The 15,232-nt window shown below is 40.1% G+C and overlaps 1 protein-coding gene across 1 annotated transcript in view; it reads left to right on the plus strand.

Annotated features, from left to right (window-relative positions):
• Positions 1-4,752: 4,752 nt before the first annotated feature.
• SLC39A8 (solute carrier family 39 member 8) overlaps positions 4,753-15,232 on the plus strand; it is a 130,907-nt gene continuing 120,427 nt past the window's right edge. The window contains exon 1 of the mRNA XM_058432641.1: positions 4,753-4,893. Coding sequence (XP_058288624.1) covers positions 4,870-4,893 — 24 coding nt within the window. The 5' untranslated portion in view covers positions 4,753-4,869. The remainder of the gene's footprint in view (positions 4,894-15,232) is intronic.

Genomic DNA, 15,232 nt, shown 5'->3' on the forward strand with positions numbered 1-15,232 from the left:
TTCTTATGCTTTAGGTGTTAAATCTAAGAAATCATTGTCTAATCCAAGGTCATGAAGATTTATACCAATGTTATATTCTAAGAGTTTTATAATCCTAGCTGGACATTTAGGCCTTTGATCTCTTTTGAGTTAATTTTTGTATGTGGTGTTAGTTAGGGGTCCAAATTCGTTCTTTTCATGTGGATATCTCATTGTCACAGGACCATATGTTGAAAAAGACTATTCTTTCTCCACTCAATTGTCTTGGCACCCTTGTGGAAAATTAGTTACCTCATTAATGAATGTATGAATTTGTGTTTGAACTCTCAAGTCTATTTCATTAATCTGTATGTCTATCCTTATGCCAAGTTTTGAAATCTGGGAATGTAAGTCATCCAAGTTTGCTCCTCATTTTTTATTGTTTGGCGATTCCATATTCCTTGAATTTTTAGATGAATTATGATATAAGCTTGTCAATTTCTTCAAAAAAAAAAAGCTAGCTGAGATTTTGATAGGGATTTAATTGAATTTCTAGATAATTTGTAGAGTATCACCATTTAAAAAATATTAAGTCTTCTGACCGGTGATGATAAAATGTCTCTCCATTTAATTAGGCCTTTTAAAATTTGTTTCAACAGTGTTTTGTAGTGTTTAGTACAAAGTCTTGCAACTCTTTTGTTTAATTTATTTCTAAGTATTTTATTCCTTTTAGTGTTATTTTAAATGGAATTGTTTTCTTAATTTTATATTCAGATTATTCATTCCTAGTGTACAGAAATATAATTGAATTTTGTATATTGATCTTGTGTCCCGTTACCTCACTTAACTAATTTATTAACTCTAATAGTTTTTTTGTGTGTGTATATGTGTGTATTCCTTAAGATTTTCTATATACAAGATCATGTCATTTGTAAATAGAGTTAGTTTTACTTCTTCTTTTCAGTTTGGATGTCTTTAATTTCTTTTTCTTGTTTAATTGCCTGGGCTAGAACCTTCAGTATAATGCTGAACAGAAGTTATGAAAGGAGACATCCTTTTCTTTTTACTGATCTTACTGATGACTCTTCTGTTTTAATCAGAGATTTATAAAATGTGGGCTATATCTTCACTGTGTTTTCAACCCATTCTTTCCTGTGGGGGGTCACTGTTATCATTTCTCAGGCTGTCCATTATCTTAACACTTTAGGAATATAAAGAATAGCTATTCATTTTGTTAAAATATAAGTAAACCCAGACAAGGGTAATAAATATTATAATACCTATGTACATAATAATTTTTTACAAATCCAAATGATAATCCACACAATGTTAGACTAAAGAGCTAGTTTTCTTGTAATTTATCATTAACTGTAAGCTTTGTTATGGTTACTTTAATGAACCATTGTGAATGTAAGTAAATTACAGGACATATTTCAGAGGTGAGGTGGCAAGGAGGGAACAGGCAACTTTTGGTTGTTCAGAATCTACTTACTCAGCAATTGGAATCTAGAATTATAGGATTTCAAAGTTGGAATGGTAAATTCACAAAGTTCAATCATTATTTGATGTTTGAATTCCCCCTATAGATACCTTTTCTAAGTATTTATGTAACCTATGATTCAATCTGTCTAGTGAGAAGAAACTATCATAAAGGTCACCTATTACACCTCAATTCAGAGTATTTATTGTTTTAATGACTTAAATTAATTTTCATATTAAAACTTCCTGCAGAGAGGGTTGAAGCAAGGAAAATGAGACAAGATTATTATTAGTAGTAGTAGCAGTAGTACAGTTGGTTGAAAAGTTAAAATTAATTGCTCACAAGTGATTTAAGGATAATAACTATTAGTTTAGAAAATGAAATAAGATGGAAAATAAAAAATAAACACAATAGTAAGTATTTTTAAAATTAATGGCCAATTTTTCAACTATTGGGTCACAGTGACCTTAGCATCATGTGTACAGTAGGAAAAATCAATCAAAACATTTTTATGGAGGACCTTTGCTCTAAGTGCAACAAGCTAGAAAATCTTAAGATATATTTTCTTTTAAGGAACTTACAATCTCCTTGGAAAGGTAAGATAAGAATGTAGGAAGTAACAGAAAATATGAGGAAACAAATAATGTGCACCAGTGAGAAGTTTAAAAATAATAAGATTTAAGGCTTTCTCAGAAGTATGGGGTGGTCAGTGAATGTATTCACTGGGGGATAAAGGACATGGGAAGGGGGCTGGGCCTTGAAGGATTCAGAGGACTGATAAGATGCCGTGAAGATGAGGCAAGGGAGCCATTTCAAGCTAAAGAGTGGGAGGAGGATGATTTCAGCAGAGATCTGGTGCAGAAAGGAGAAGAATGCCTGGGGGCAAGTTGGGTAACTGCAGGAGAAAAGGTTTGGCAAGGTAAAAATGGGCCAGATGGTTGAGGGCTAGGCACAGGAATTCAGATTTTTGTCTTGCAAAGATTTCAGAGTTTGAATTAGGAAATAATTTGACTTAGAGACTGTAAACACCCAGAAAAATGTAAGAGACAGCAGTTATGTAGGCTTTGTGATTATTGTAGAACTTCAGAATGGAAATGAATAATCTGACCTATGTGGACAGTGATGGGGATAGAAAAGCAGGGATGGATGTTAGTGAAGTTGCACAAGAGGAGTCAAAAGCATTTGGTAACATGATCTAGGGGTGAGGGGTGGGTAACTTTCAAACTTTTTGATGATGATCATGACAAGAAATGCATTTATATATTTCATTTATAATTACATATACATATATATGTTGTACATTTATAAAAAGCAAATGAAAATTCTAAAAAACGATGTTTATGCTTACTCTAATTGATGTACATTGTTATTTGTTTCCTTCCATTCTATTAAGAAATAAACTGATATTAATCCATAAAAATGATTTTATGAACCATGAGTGAGTTGTTATTTGAACACAATATTTTTAGGGGTATAATTTAAAGGATACCAGAAAATTGTCCTTCTCTAAGGTCTCTTACTGATGTTGCATTTCCAGAATTGGAAATTGAAATTTTGGTCCTGTGTTAAAGCAAATATCTTTGGAAAGGCATAAACTTTGCAACCTTTTACCTTACAGTGAGTAATTTATTATCTTTCCGGGAAATCATGTTACTGGAAATCATGTTAGAGCAGAGAGTAGGGAAAATATGGAAGCCTGAGATGTTTGTCTGAAACGTTGCCAAAGGCAAGAGGGTGTTGAGACAGAAATGTTGTCCTCTTTAAAATTTTATATAGAAGTTACTACAGTAAGTACAAGATAAAATTAATATTCACTCATTCATTCTCACTTAATCTTAGCCAAAAAACTGAGAAGCAATAATATTCATTCTCTGAATGAGGAAGAAAGACTTGGAGGAAGGTGGAACCAGGATTGGCAAACAGGATAGTAAGCCATTGTTTCTCAGCCATGAGGAGAAGGTGCTAACCAGTACATCTGGAAGGTGAAGAACAGGAGAAGGAGAGGTTTGGAATTACCAGGAATAGGAATGGAGGGAGAAGGTGGGAGTGTAACTGTCTCAGGAGAGCATTATATGTCAATGTATCATGTCAACGAGCCATGATAAAAGTGACTCTAGTCCTCAGGTTTAGGCAAGTTGCTTAGTCTGGGTCCTCTATCTTTTGTTGCCAAGACTCGATTTCACTAGAGTAACTGTCCAAACAAACCAACACATGGAGAATTAGGAAAACGGGTTCCTAATTCATCTATGGTATTGTCAGGAGAACAGGAGAGTCAGGCAGTTAGTGTTCTTCTAGTGGTTCCATGGATTAGAGGAAAATCATATTGGAGAAAGGGCATAGGGCACATGTCTAAATTTATGTGTATGGAGAAGGATGCTCTCTGGATGGCTGTGATAATCCCAGGTATCTCACGATGTCAGCTTCAGTTTGGTATGTGGTCTGCATCTCCATGGTTTTTTCTGGGCTGAGGGGTCAGTCATGAACACTTCAGGGTTATTTTGCACCAAGCCGCTTAGTCCTGTCTAGAATATGGCAAATCATTCTTAGATCTAAGGTATCAATTTAGCAGAAACAGCAGTCGGTGAGTGAAGTCAAATAATTTAAATGGTGCACAATGGATGTATTAAATTTTATCATAGCACTAACCTGTTATCAATTGTGTAAGATTACTTTTCTCTTGAAAGACCAGTACCCTTAGAAGAAAGATCAATCTTCTCTTATTAATGCCTCTCTTAAACAGAGGCATTAAACTTACATATTTGCAACTTTTGCTTCACATTTATAATTAAGATTTTCTCCTTAATTTGGAGTAAATTCTGTAGAACTAGAATAAAAGCTGAGTTCCCTTTGCCAATTTATAGAGTAGGAGCTGGATAAAAGGATGCGGCCATGCTGCTTTCTTCTCAGAACTATATCTGCTCCAGTGCCTGAGGAGATGCCCAAGGCACAGTTCAAAGTCTCTATTTCTAATCTCTAGTGAGAGTTTGATAGGAAGAATGTGGACTTATCCTTCCTTGGCCTGAAATTGAGAGGAAGAGAGGGATGTGTGTGACTCCCCTCCCCATGTTTAGGGACTTTGCCATCAAAGCCTTGCGTTATTCCAGGAGTCCCCACTTGCCTTAGTCTGATGGAAGGAGAATTTAGCTGGATGGAGGAATCAGGAATTCCCCCTGAATATTGTGTGCCAAGGAAACCTTTTTCTTTCTGGTAATCATAAAATAACCCACAACACCCAGATGGGTGTGACTCCTGGACCTCAACACAAATGTCCCCTCACTCTCTACTCTCTTTCAGATATAAAGGTAAATGCTATCTAAGCCCCAGTAACCTTGGGATACTGTGGGCCTGGGGCAGAGAAGAGCATCTGTAGAAGAGGCAGTGGACCACAGTACTGGATCTGGAAGTCCTGAGCCTTTTCTTGTTGAGGAGCAATGAGTACCTGTTTGGGATTTCTGGTGAGTAACATCACCTGCCTTCTCTGACAGAACTCCATCATCATGTCATTGATTTCTCAGTGAACCATACTCTAAAGGTATTACTAGGGGAATCAGGTCTGTGAACATACACTCATAGTTCTGTGTCATAGGAACAGGTATAAGAATTTCAATGAAATAAACATATCAAATGATCACTGTGGAAGACTAATTCACTGTCTACATTGAGTTAGCATTTGCACATTTCACGTGACTCCACACCCATGATAAATGATGAAGAACAACAATAGGAAGCATGCAACCAGCCAACTGCTCTGAGGGCCCAGAAGGGCTGACTTTGGGAAACTGACTCTCCATCCTTTGGAAAACAAGGCTGAAGAGTCCTGATTTTTCAGCACAGCCCTCTCCGGGCAAACTGTCATTAGGCAAAACACTGGGTCATAGACCTGTGATTCCCAGCCAGTGTGGTACAGGTGTCAGATGATATGTTCATAAGAACATGGTAAAATGAGAAAAATCACAAAATGGAGTGAGTTTGTAAATAGGGCCAAGATTATTACATTTAAAGGAATTTTCCTTATTTTAAGATTATACTCGGGGATGTGGCAAGATGGCCAAATAGGAATAGCTCTAGTCTGCAGCTCCTAGCGAGACCAACACAGAAGGTGGGTGATTTCTGCATTTCCTACTGAAGTACCCAGTTCTTCTCACTGTGACTGGTTAGGCAGTGGGTTCAGCCCAAGGAGGGCGAGCAGAGGTAGGTGTGGCATCACCTCACCCAGGAAGTGCAAAGTGCTGGGGACCTCCTTCCCCTACCCAAGGGAAGCCATGAAGGACTGTGCTATCCAGCCTGGATACTAAGCTTTTCCCATGGTTTTTACAATCCGCAGATCAGGAGATTCCCTCGTGTGCCTACACCACCAGGGCCCTGGGTTTCAATCACAAAACTGGGCGGCTGTTTGGGCAGACACTGAGCTAGCTGCAGGAGTGTTTTTCATACCCCAGTGGTGCCTGGAAGCCCAGCGAGACAGAACTGTTCACTCTCCTGGAAAGGAAGCTGAAGCCAGGGAGCCAAGTGGTCTAGCTTAGTGAGTCCCACTCTCACAGAGCCCAGAAAGCTAAGAAGCACTGGCTTGAAATTCTCACTGCAAGCACAGCAGTCTGAAGTCGATCTGGGACAATCGAGCTTGGTGGGGGGAGGGGTGTCTGCCATTACTGAGGCTTGAGTAGGCAATTTTCCCCTGACAGTGCTAAGGAAGCCAGGAAGTTTGGACTGGGCGGAATTCACCACAGCACAGCAAAGCGACTATGGCCAGACTCCCTCTCTAGATTCTTCCTCACAGGGCAGAGCATCTCTCAAAGAAAGGCAGCAACCCCAGTCAGGGGCTTATAGATAAAACTCCCATCTCCCTGGGATAGAGCACCTGGGGGAAGGAAAGGCTGTGGGCGCAGCTTCAGTGGACTTAAAGATTCTTGCTTGCCAGCTCTGGAGAGAGCAGTGGATCCTGATAAGGAAAGATCTCCTAGCCCAGTGCTCGAGCTCTGCTGAGGGACAGAGTGCCTCCTCAAGTGGGTCCCTGATCCCCTGTGCCTCCTGACTGGGAGATACCTCCCAACAGGAGTTGACAGACACCTCATACAGGAGAGCTCTGACTGGCATCAGGCCAGTGCCCCTCTGGGATAAAGCTTCTAGAGGAAGGAGCAGGCAGCAATCTTTGCTATTCTACAGCCTCCACTGGTGATACCCAGGCAAACAGGGTCTGGAGTGAACTGCCAGCAAACTGCAGCAGACCTGCAGAAGAGGGGCCTGACTGTTAGAAGGAAAACTAACAAACAGAAAGAAACAACATCAACATCAACATCAACATCAACAAAAAGGACCCCCACACAAAAACCCCATCCAAAAATCAGCCTCAAAGATCAAAGGTAGATAAATCCACAAAGGTGAGGAAAAACTAATGCAAAAATGCTGAAAATTCCAAAAACCAAAATGCGTCTTCTCCACCAAATGATCACAACTCTTCTCCAGCAAGGGCACAAAACTGGATGGAGAAGGTGATTGATGAATGAATGAAGGCTTCAGAAGGTGGGTAAAAACAAACTCCTCTGAGCTAAAGGAGCATGTTCTAACCCAATGCAAGGAAGCTAAGAACCTTGATAACAGGTTACAGGAATTACTAAGTAGAACAACCAGTTTACAGAAGAACATAAATGACCTGATGGAGCTGAAAAACACAGCACAAGAACTTTATGAAGCATACACAAGTATCACTAGCCAAATTGATCAAGTGGAAGAAAGGATATCAGAGACTGTAGATCAACTTAGTGAAATGAGGGGTAAAGACAAGATTAGAGAAAAAGGAATGAAAAGGAACAAACAAAGTCTCCAAGAAATATGGGACTATGTGAAAAGACGAAACCTACGTTTGATTAGTGTACCTGAAAGTGATGGGGAGAATGGAACCAAGTTGGAAAACACACTTCAGGATATTATCCAGGAGAAGTTCCCCAACCTAGCAAGACAGGCCAACATTCAAATTCAGGAAATACAGAGAACACAACAAAGATACTCTTCAAGAAGAGCAATCCCAAGACACATAATCTTCAGATTCTCTAGGTTGAAATGAAGGAAAAATGTTAAGGGCAGCCAGAGATAAAGGTCAGGTTACCTACAAAGGGAAGCCCGTCGGACTAACAGCGAATCTCTCTGCAGAAACCCTACAAGACAGAAGAGAGTGGGGGCCAATATTCCACATTCTTAAAGAAAAGAATTTTCAACCCAGAATTTCATATCCAGCCAAACTAAGCTTCATAAGCGAAGGAAAATAAAATATTTTACAGACAAGCAAATGCTGAGGGATTTTGTCACCATCAGGCCTGCCTTACGAGAGCTCCTGAAGGAAGCAGTAAATATGGAAAGGAAAAACCGGTACCAGCCACTGCAAAAACACACCAAAATATAAAGATCAATGACACTATGAAGCAACTTCTTCAACTAATGTGCAAAATAACCAGCTGGCATCATGATGACAGGATCAAATTCACACATAACAACGTTAACCATAAATGTAAAGGGGCTACATGCCCCAATTAGAAGATACAGATTGGAAATTGGATAAAGGGTCAAGACCCATCAGTGTGCTATATTCAGGAGACCCATCTCACATGCAAAGACACACATAGGCACAAAATAAAGGGATAGAGAAATATTTACTAAGCAAATGGAAAGCAAAAAAAAAAAAAAAAAAAGCAAGGGTTACAATCCTAGTCTCTGATAAAACAGCCTTTAAAGCAACAAAGATCAAAAAAGACAAAGAAGAGCATTAAATAATCATAAAGAGATCAATGCAATGAGAAGAGCTAACTATCCTGAATATATATGCACCCAATACAGGAGCACCCAGATTAATTAAACAAGTTCTTAACAACTTACAAAGAGACTTGGTCTCCCACACAATAATAGTTGGAGACTTTAACATCACACTGTCAATATAAGACAGATCAATTAGACAGAAAATTAACAAGGATATTGAACTCAGCTCTGCACCAAACAGACCTAATAGACATCTATAGAACTCTCCACCTCAAATCAACAGAATATACATTTTTCTTAGCATCACATAGTACTTATTCTAAAATCAACTGCATAATTGGAAGTAAAACACTCCTCAGCAAATGCAAAAGAAAGGAAATTGGCCAGGCACAGTGGCTCACACCTGTAATCCCAGCACTTTAGGAGGCTGAGGTGGGCAGATCATAAGGTCAGGAGTTTGAGACCAGCCTGGCCAACATGGTGAAACCCTGCCTCTACTAAAAATACAAAAATTAGCCAGGCATGGTGATGCATGCCTGTAATCCCAGCTACTTGGGAGGCTGAGGCAGGAGAATTGTTTGAATCCAAGAGGCAGGGGTTTCAGTGAGCCGAGATCTCACCACTGCATTCCAGCCTGGGCAAAGGAGCAAGAATCCATCTGAAAAAAAAAAAAAAAGAAAAGAAAAAAGAATGGAAATCATACCAGACAGTCTCTCAGGCCACAGTGCAATCAAGTTAGAACTCAGGATTATGAAAGTCACTCAAAACCACACAACTACCTGGAAGTTGAACAACCTGCTCCTGAATGACTACTGGGTAAATAATGAAATTAAGGCATAAATAAAGAAGTTATTTGAAACCAATGAGAACAAAGAGACAACATGCCAGAATCTCTGGTATATAGCTAAAGCAGTGTTAAGAGGGAAATTTATAGCACTAAATGCCCACATCCAAAAGCTAGAAAGATCTGAAATTGACACCCAAACATCAAAATGAAAAGAACTAGAGAAGCAAGAGCAAACAAATTCAAAAGCTAGCAGAAGACAAGAAATAACTAAGATCAGAGCAGACCTGAAGGAGATAGAGACATGAAAAACCCTTCAAAAAATCAATGAACTGTTTGTTTTGAAAAGATTAATAAAACAGACCATTAGCTAGACTAATAAAGAAAAAGAGAGGGGTGGAGCCAAGATGGCCGAATAGGAACAGCTCCAGTCTACAGCTCCCAGTGTGAGCGACGCAGAAGATGGCTGATTTCTGCATTTCCAACTGAGGTACCGGGTTCATCTCACTGGGGAGTGTCGGAAAGTGGGTGCAGGACAGTGGGTGCAGTGCACCGAGCATGAGCCAAAGCAGGGTGAGGCATCGCCTCACCTGGGAAGCACAAGGGGTCAGGGAATTCCCTTTCCTAGTCAGAGAAATGGGTGACAGATGGCACCTGGAAAATTGAGTCACTCCTACCCTAATACTGCGCTTTTCCAATGGCCTTAGCAAACAGCACACCAGGAGATTATATCCTGCGACTGGCTTGGAGGGTCCTACACCCACGGAGCCTTGTTCATTGCTAGCACAGCAGTCTGAGATCAAACTGCAAGGCGGCAGCGAGGCTGGGGGAAGGGCGCCCACCATTGCCGAGGCTTGAGTAGGTAAACAAAGTGGCCAGGAAGTTCGAACTGGGTGGAGCCCACCACAGCTCAAGGAGGCCTGCCTGCCTCTGTAGACTCCACCTCTGGGGGCAGGTCATAGACAAACAAAAGGCAGCAGAATCCCCTGCAGACTTAAGTGTCCCTGTCTGACAACTTTGAAGAGAGTAGTGGTTCTTCCAGCACGCAGCTGGAGATCTGAGAACGGACAGACTGCCTCCTCAAGTGGGTCCCCGACCCCCAAATAGCCCAACTGGGAGGCACCCCCCAGTAGGGGCAGACTGACAATCACCTGGCTGGGTACTCCTCTGAGACAAAACTTCCAGAGGAATGATCAGGCAACAACATTTGCTGCTCACCAGTATCCATTGCTCTGCAGCCTCCGCTGCTGATACCCAGGCCAACAGGGTCTGGAGTGGACCTCCAGCAAACTCCAACAGACCTGCAGCTGAGGGTCCTGACTGTTAGAAGGAAAACTAACAAACAGAAAGGACATCCACACCAAAACCCCATCTGTACGTCACCATGATCAAAGACCAAAGGTAGATAAAACTACAAAGATGTGGAAAAAACAGAGCAGAAAAACCAGAAACTCTAAAAATCAGAGCACCTCTCCTCCTCCAAAGGAACGCAGCTCCTCACCAGCAATGGAACAAAGCTGGATGGAGAATGACTTTGGTGAGTTGAGAGAAGAAGGCTTCAGACAATCAAACTACTCCAAGCTAAAGGAGGAAGTTCGAACCCATGGCAAATAAGTTAAAAACCTTGAAAAAAAATTAGATGAATGGCTAACTAGAATAACCAATGCAGAGAAGTCCTTAAAGGACCTGACGGAGCTGAAAACCAAGGCACGAGAACTATGTGACGAATGCACAAGCCTCAGTAGCCGATTCGATCAACTGGAAGAAAGGGTATCAGTGATGGAAGAACAAATGAATGAAATGAAGCAAGAAGACAAGTTTAGAGAAAAAAGAATAAAAAGAAACAAACAAAGCTTCCAAGATATATGGGACTATGTGAAAAGACCAAATCTACGTCTGATTGGTGTACCTGAAAGTAACGGGGAGAACGGAACCAAGTTGGAAAATACTCTGCAGGATATTATCCAGGAGAACTTCTCCAATCTAGCAAGGCAGGCCAACATTCAAATTCAGGAAATACAGAGAACGCCACAAAGATACTCCTCAAGAAGAGCAACTCCAAGACACATAATGGTCAGATTCGCCAAAGTTGAAATCAAAGAAAAAATGTTAAGGGCAGCCAGAGAGAAAGGTCCGGTTACCCACAACGGGAAGCCCATCAGACTAACAGCTGATCTCTCGGCAGAAACTCTACAAGCCAGAAGAGAGTGGGGGCCGATATTCAACATTCTTAAAGAAAAGAATTTTCAACCCAGAATTTCATATCCAGCCAAAGTAATCTTCATAAGTGAAGGAGAAATAAAATCCTTTACAGACAAGCAAGTGCTGAGAGATTTTGTTACCACCAGGCCTGCCCTAAAAGAGCTCCTGAAGGAAGCACTAAACATGGAAAGGAACAACTGGTACCAGCCACTGCAAAAACATGCCAAATTGTAAAGACCATCGAGGCTAGGAAGAAACTGCATCAACTAACGAGCAAAATAACCAGCTAACATCATAATGATAGGATCAAATTCACACATAACAATATTAACCTTAAATTTAAATGGGCTAAATGCTCCAATCAAAAGACATAGACTGGCAAATTGGATAAAGAGTCAAGACCCATCAAGGTGCTGTATTCAGGAAACCCATCTCACATACAGAGACACACATAGGCTCAAAATAAAGGGATGTAGGAAGATCTACTGAGCAAATGGAAAACAAAAAAAGGGAGGGGTTGCAATTCTAGTCTCTAATAAAATAGACGTTAAACCAACAAAGATCAAAAGAGACAAAGAAGGCCATTACATAATGGTAAAGAGATCAATTAAACAAGAAGAGCTAACTATCCTAAATATATATGCACCCAATACAGGAGCACCCACATTCATAAAGCAAGTCCTGAGTGACCTACAAAGAGACTTAGACTCCCACACAATAATAATGGGAGATTTTAACACCCCACTGTCAACATTAGACAGATCAATGAGACAGAAAGTTAACAAGGATATCCAGGAATTGAACTCACTCTGCACCAAGCAGACCTAATAGACATCTACAGAACTCTCCACCCCAAATCAACAGAATATACATTCTTCTCAGCACCACACCGCACTTATTCCAAAATTGACCACATAGTTGGAAGTAAAGCATTCCTCAGAAAATGTAAAAGAATAGAAATTATAACAAACTGTCTCTCAGACCACAGTGCAATCAAACTAGAACTCAGGATTAAGAAACTCACTCAAAACTACTCAACTACATGGAAACTGAACAACCTGCTCCTGAATGACTACTGGGTACATAACGAAATGAAGGCAGAAATAAAGATGTTCTTTGAAACCAATGAGAACAGAGACACAACATACCAGAATCTCTGGGACACATTCAAAACAGTGTGTAGAGGGAAATTTATAGCACTAAATGCCCACAAGAGAAAGCAGGAAAGATCTGAAATTGACACCCTAACATCACAATTAAAAGAACTAGAGAAGCAAGAGCAAACACATTCAAAAGCTAGCAGAAGGCAAGAAATAATAAAATCAGAGCAGAACTGAAGGAAATAGAGACACAAAAACCCCTTCAAAAAAATCAATGAATCCAGGAGCTGGTTTTTTGAAAAGATTAACAAAATTGATAGACCGCTAGCAAGACTAATAAAGAAGAAAAGAGAGAAGAATCAAATAGATGCAATAAAAAATGATAAAGGGGATGTCACCACCGATCCCACAGAAATACAGACTGCCATCAGAGAATACTATAAACACCTCTATGCAAATAAACTAGAAAATCTAGAAGAAATGGATAAATTCCTCGACACATACACCCTCCCAAGACTAAACCAAGAAGAAGTTGAATCTCTGTATAGACCAATAATAGGCTCGGAAATTGAGGCAATAATTAATAGCTTACCAACCAAAAAAAGTTCAGGACCAGATGGATTCACAGCCAAATTCTACCAGAGGTACAAGGAGGAGCTGGTACCATTCCTTCTGAAACTATTCCAATCAATAGAAAAAGAGGGAATTCTCCCTAACTCATTTTATGAGGCCAGCATCATCCTGATACAAAAGCCTGGCAGAGACACAACAAAGAAAGAGAATTTTAGACCAATATCCCTGATGAACATCGATGCAAAAATCCTCAATAAAATGCTGGCAAACCGAATCCAGCAGCACATCAAAAAGCTGATCCACCATGATCAAGTGGGCTTCATCCCTGGGATGCAAGGCTGGTTCAACATACACAAATCAATAAACGTAATCCAGCATATAAACAGAACCAATGACAAAAACCATATGATTATCTCAATAGATGCAGAAAAGGCCTTTGACGAAATTCAACAACCCTTCATGCTAAAAACTCTCAATAAATTAGGTATCGATGGGACGTATCTCAAAATAATAAGAGCTATCTATGACAAACCCACAGCCAATATCATACTGAATGAGCAAAAACTGGAAGCATTCCCTTTGAAAACTGGAACAAAACAGGGATGCCCTCTCTCATCACTCCTATTCAACATAGTGTTGGAAGTTCTGGCTCGGGCAATCAGGCAGGAGAAAGAAATAAAGGGTATTCAGTTAGGAAAAGAGGAAGTCAAGTTGTCCCTGTTTGCAGATGACATGATTGTATATCTAGAAATCCCCATCGTCTCAGCCGAAAATCTCCTTAAGCTGATAAACAACTTCAGCATAGTATCAGGATACAAAATCAATGTGCAAAAATCACAAGCATTCTTATACACCAATAACAGACAAACAGAGAGCCAAATCATGAGTGAATTCCCACTCACAATTGCATCAAAGAGAATAAAATACCTAGGAATCCAACTTACAAGGGATGTGAAGGACCTCTTCAAGGAGAACTACAAACCACTGCTCAATGAAATAAAAGAGGATACAAACAAATGGAAGAACATTCCATGCTCATGGATAGGAAGAATCAATATTGTGAAAATGGCCATACTGCCCAAGGTAATTTATAGATTCAATGCCATCCCCATCAAGCTACCAATGACTTTTTTCACAGAATTGGAAAAAACTACTTTAAAGTTCATATGGAACCAAAAAAGAGCCTGCACGCTACCTGACTTCAAACTATACTACAAGGCTACAGTAACCAAAACAGCATGGTACTGGTACCAAAACAGAGATATAGACCAATGGAACAGAACAGAGCCCTCAGAAATAATGCCACATATCTACAACTATATGATCTTTGACAAACCTGACAAAAACAAGAAGTGGGGAAAGGATTCCCTATTTAATAAATGGTGCTGGGAAAACTGGCTAGCCATATGTAGAAAGCTGAAACTGGATCCCTTCCTTACACCTCATACAAAAATTAATTCAAGATGGATTAAACACTTAAATGTTAGACCTAAAACCATAAGAACCCTAGAAGAAAACCTAGGCAATACCATTCAGGACATAGGCATGGGCAAGGAGTTCATGTCTAAAACACCAAAAGCAATGGTACAAAAGCCAAAATTGACAAATGGGATCTAATTAAACTAAAGAGCTTCTGCACAGCAAAAGAAACTACCATCGGAGTGAACAGGCAACCTACAGAATGGGAGAAAAATTTTGCAATCTACTCATTTGACAAAGGGCTAATATCCAGAATCTACAATGAACTCCAACAAATTTACAAGAAAAAAACAAACAACTCCATCAACAAGTGGGTGAAGGATATGAACAGACACTTCTCAAAAGAAGACATTTATGCAGCCAAAAGACACATGAAAATATACTCATCATCACTGGCCATCAGAGAAATGCAAATCAAAACCACAATGAGATACCATCTCACACCAGTTAGAATGGCCATTGTTAAAAAGTCAGGAAACAACAGGTGCTGGAGAGGATGTGAAGAAACAGGAACACTTTTACACTGTTGGTGGGACTGTAAACTAGTTCAACCATTGTGGAAGTCAGTGTGGTGGTTCCTCAGAGATCTAGAACTAGAAATACCTTTGACCCAGCCATCCCATTACTGGGTATATACCCAAAAGATTATAAATCATGCTGCTATAAACACACATGCACACATATGTTTATTGTGGCACTATTCACAATAGCAAAGACTTGGAACCAACCGAAATGTCCAACAATGATAGACTGGATTAAGAAAATGTGGCACGGCCGGGCATGGTGGGTCATGCTTGTAATCCCAGCACTTTGGGAGGCCAAGGCGGGCGGATCACGAGGTCAGGAGATCGAGACCATGGTGGAACCCCGTCTCTACTAAAAATACAAAAAATTAGCCGGGCGTGGTGG

Source organism: Hylobates moloch, unplaced genomic scaffold, assembly GCF_009828535.3.
Source record: "Hylobates moloch isolate HMO894 unplaced genomic scaffold, HMol_V3 SCAFFOLD_2, whole genome shotgun sequence".
Taxonomy (NCBI): Eukaryota; Metazoa; Chordata; class Mammalia; order Primates; family Hylobatidae; genus Hylobates; species Hylobates moloch.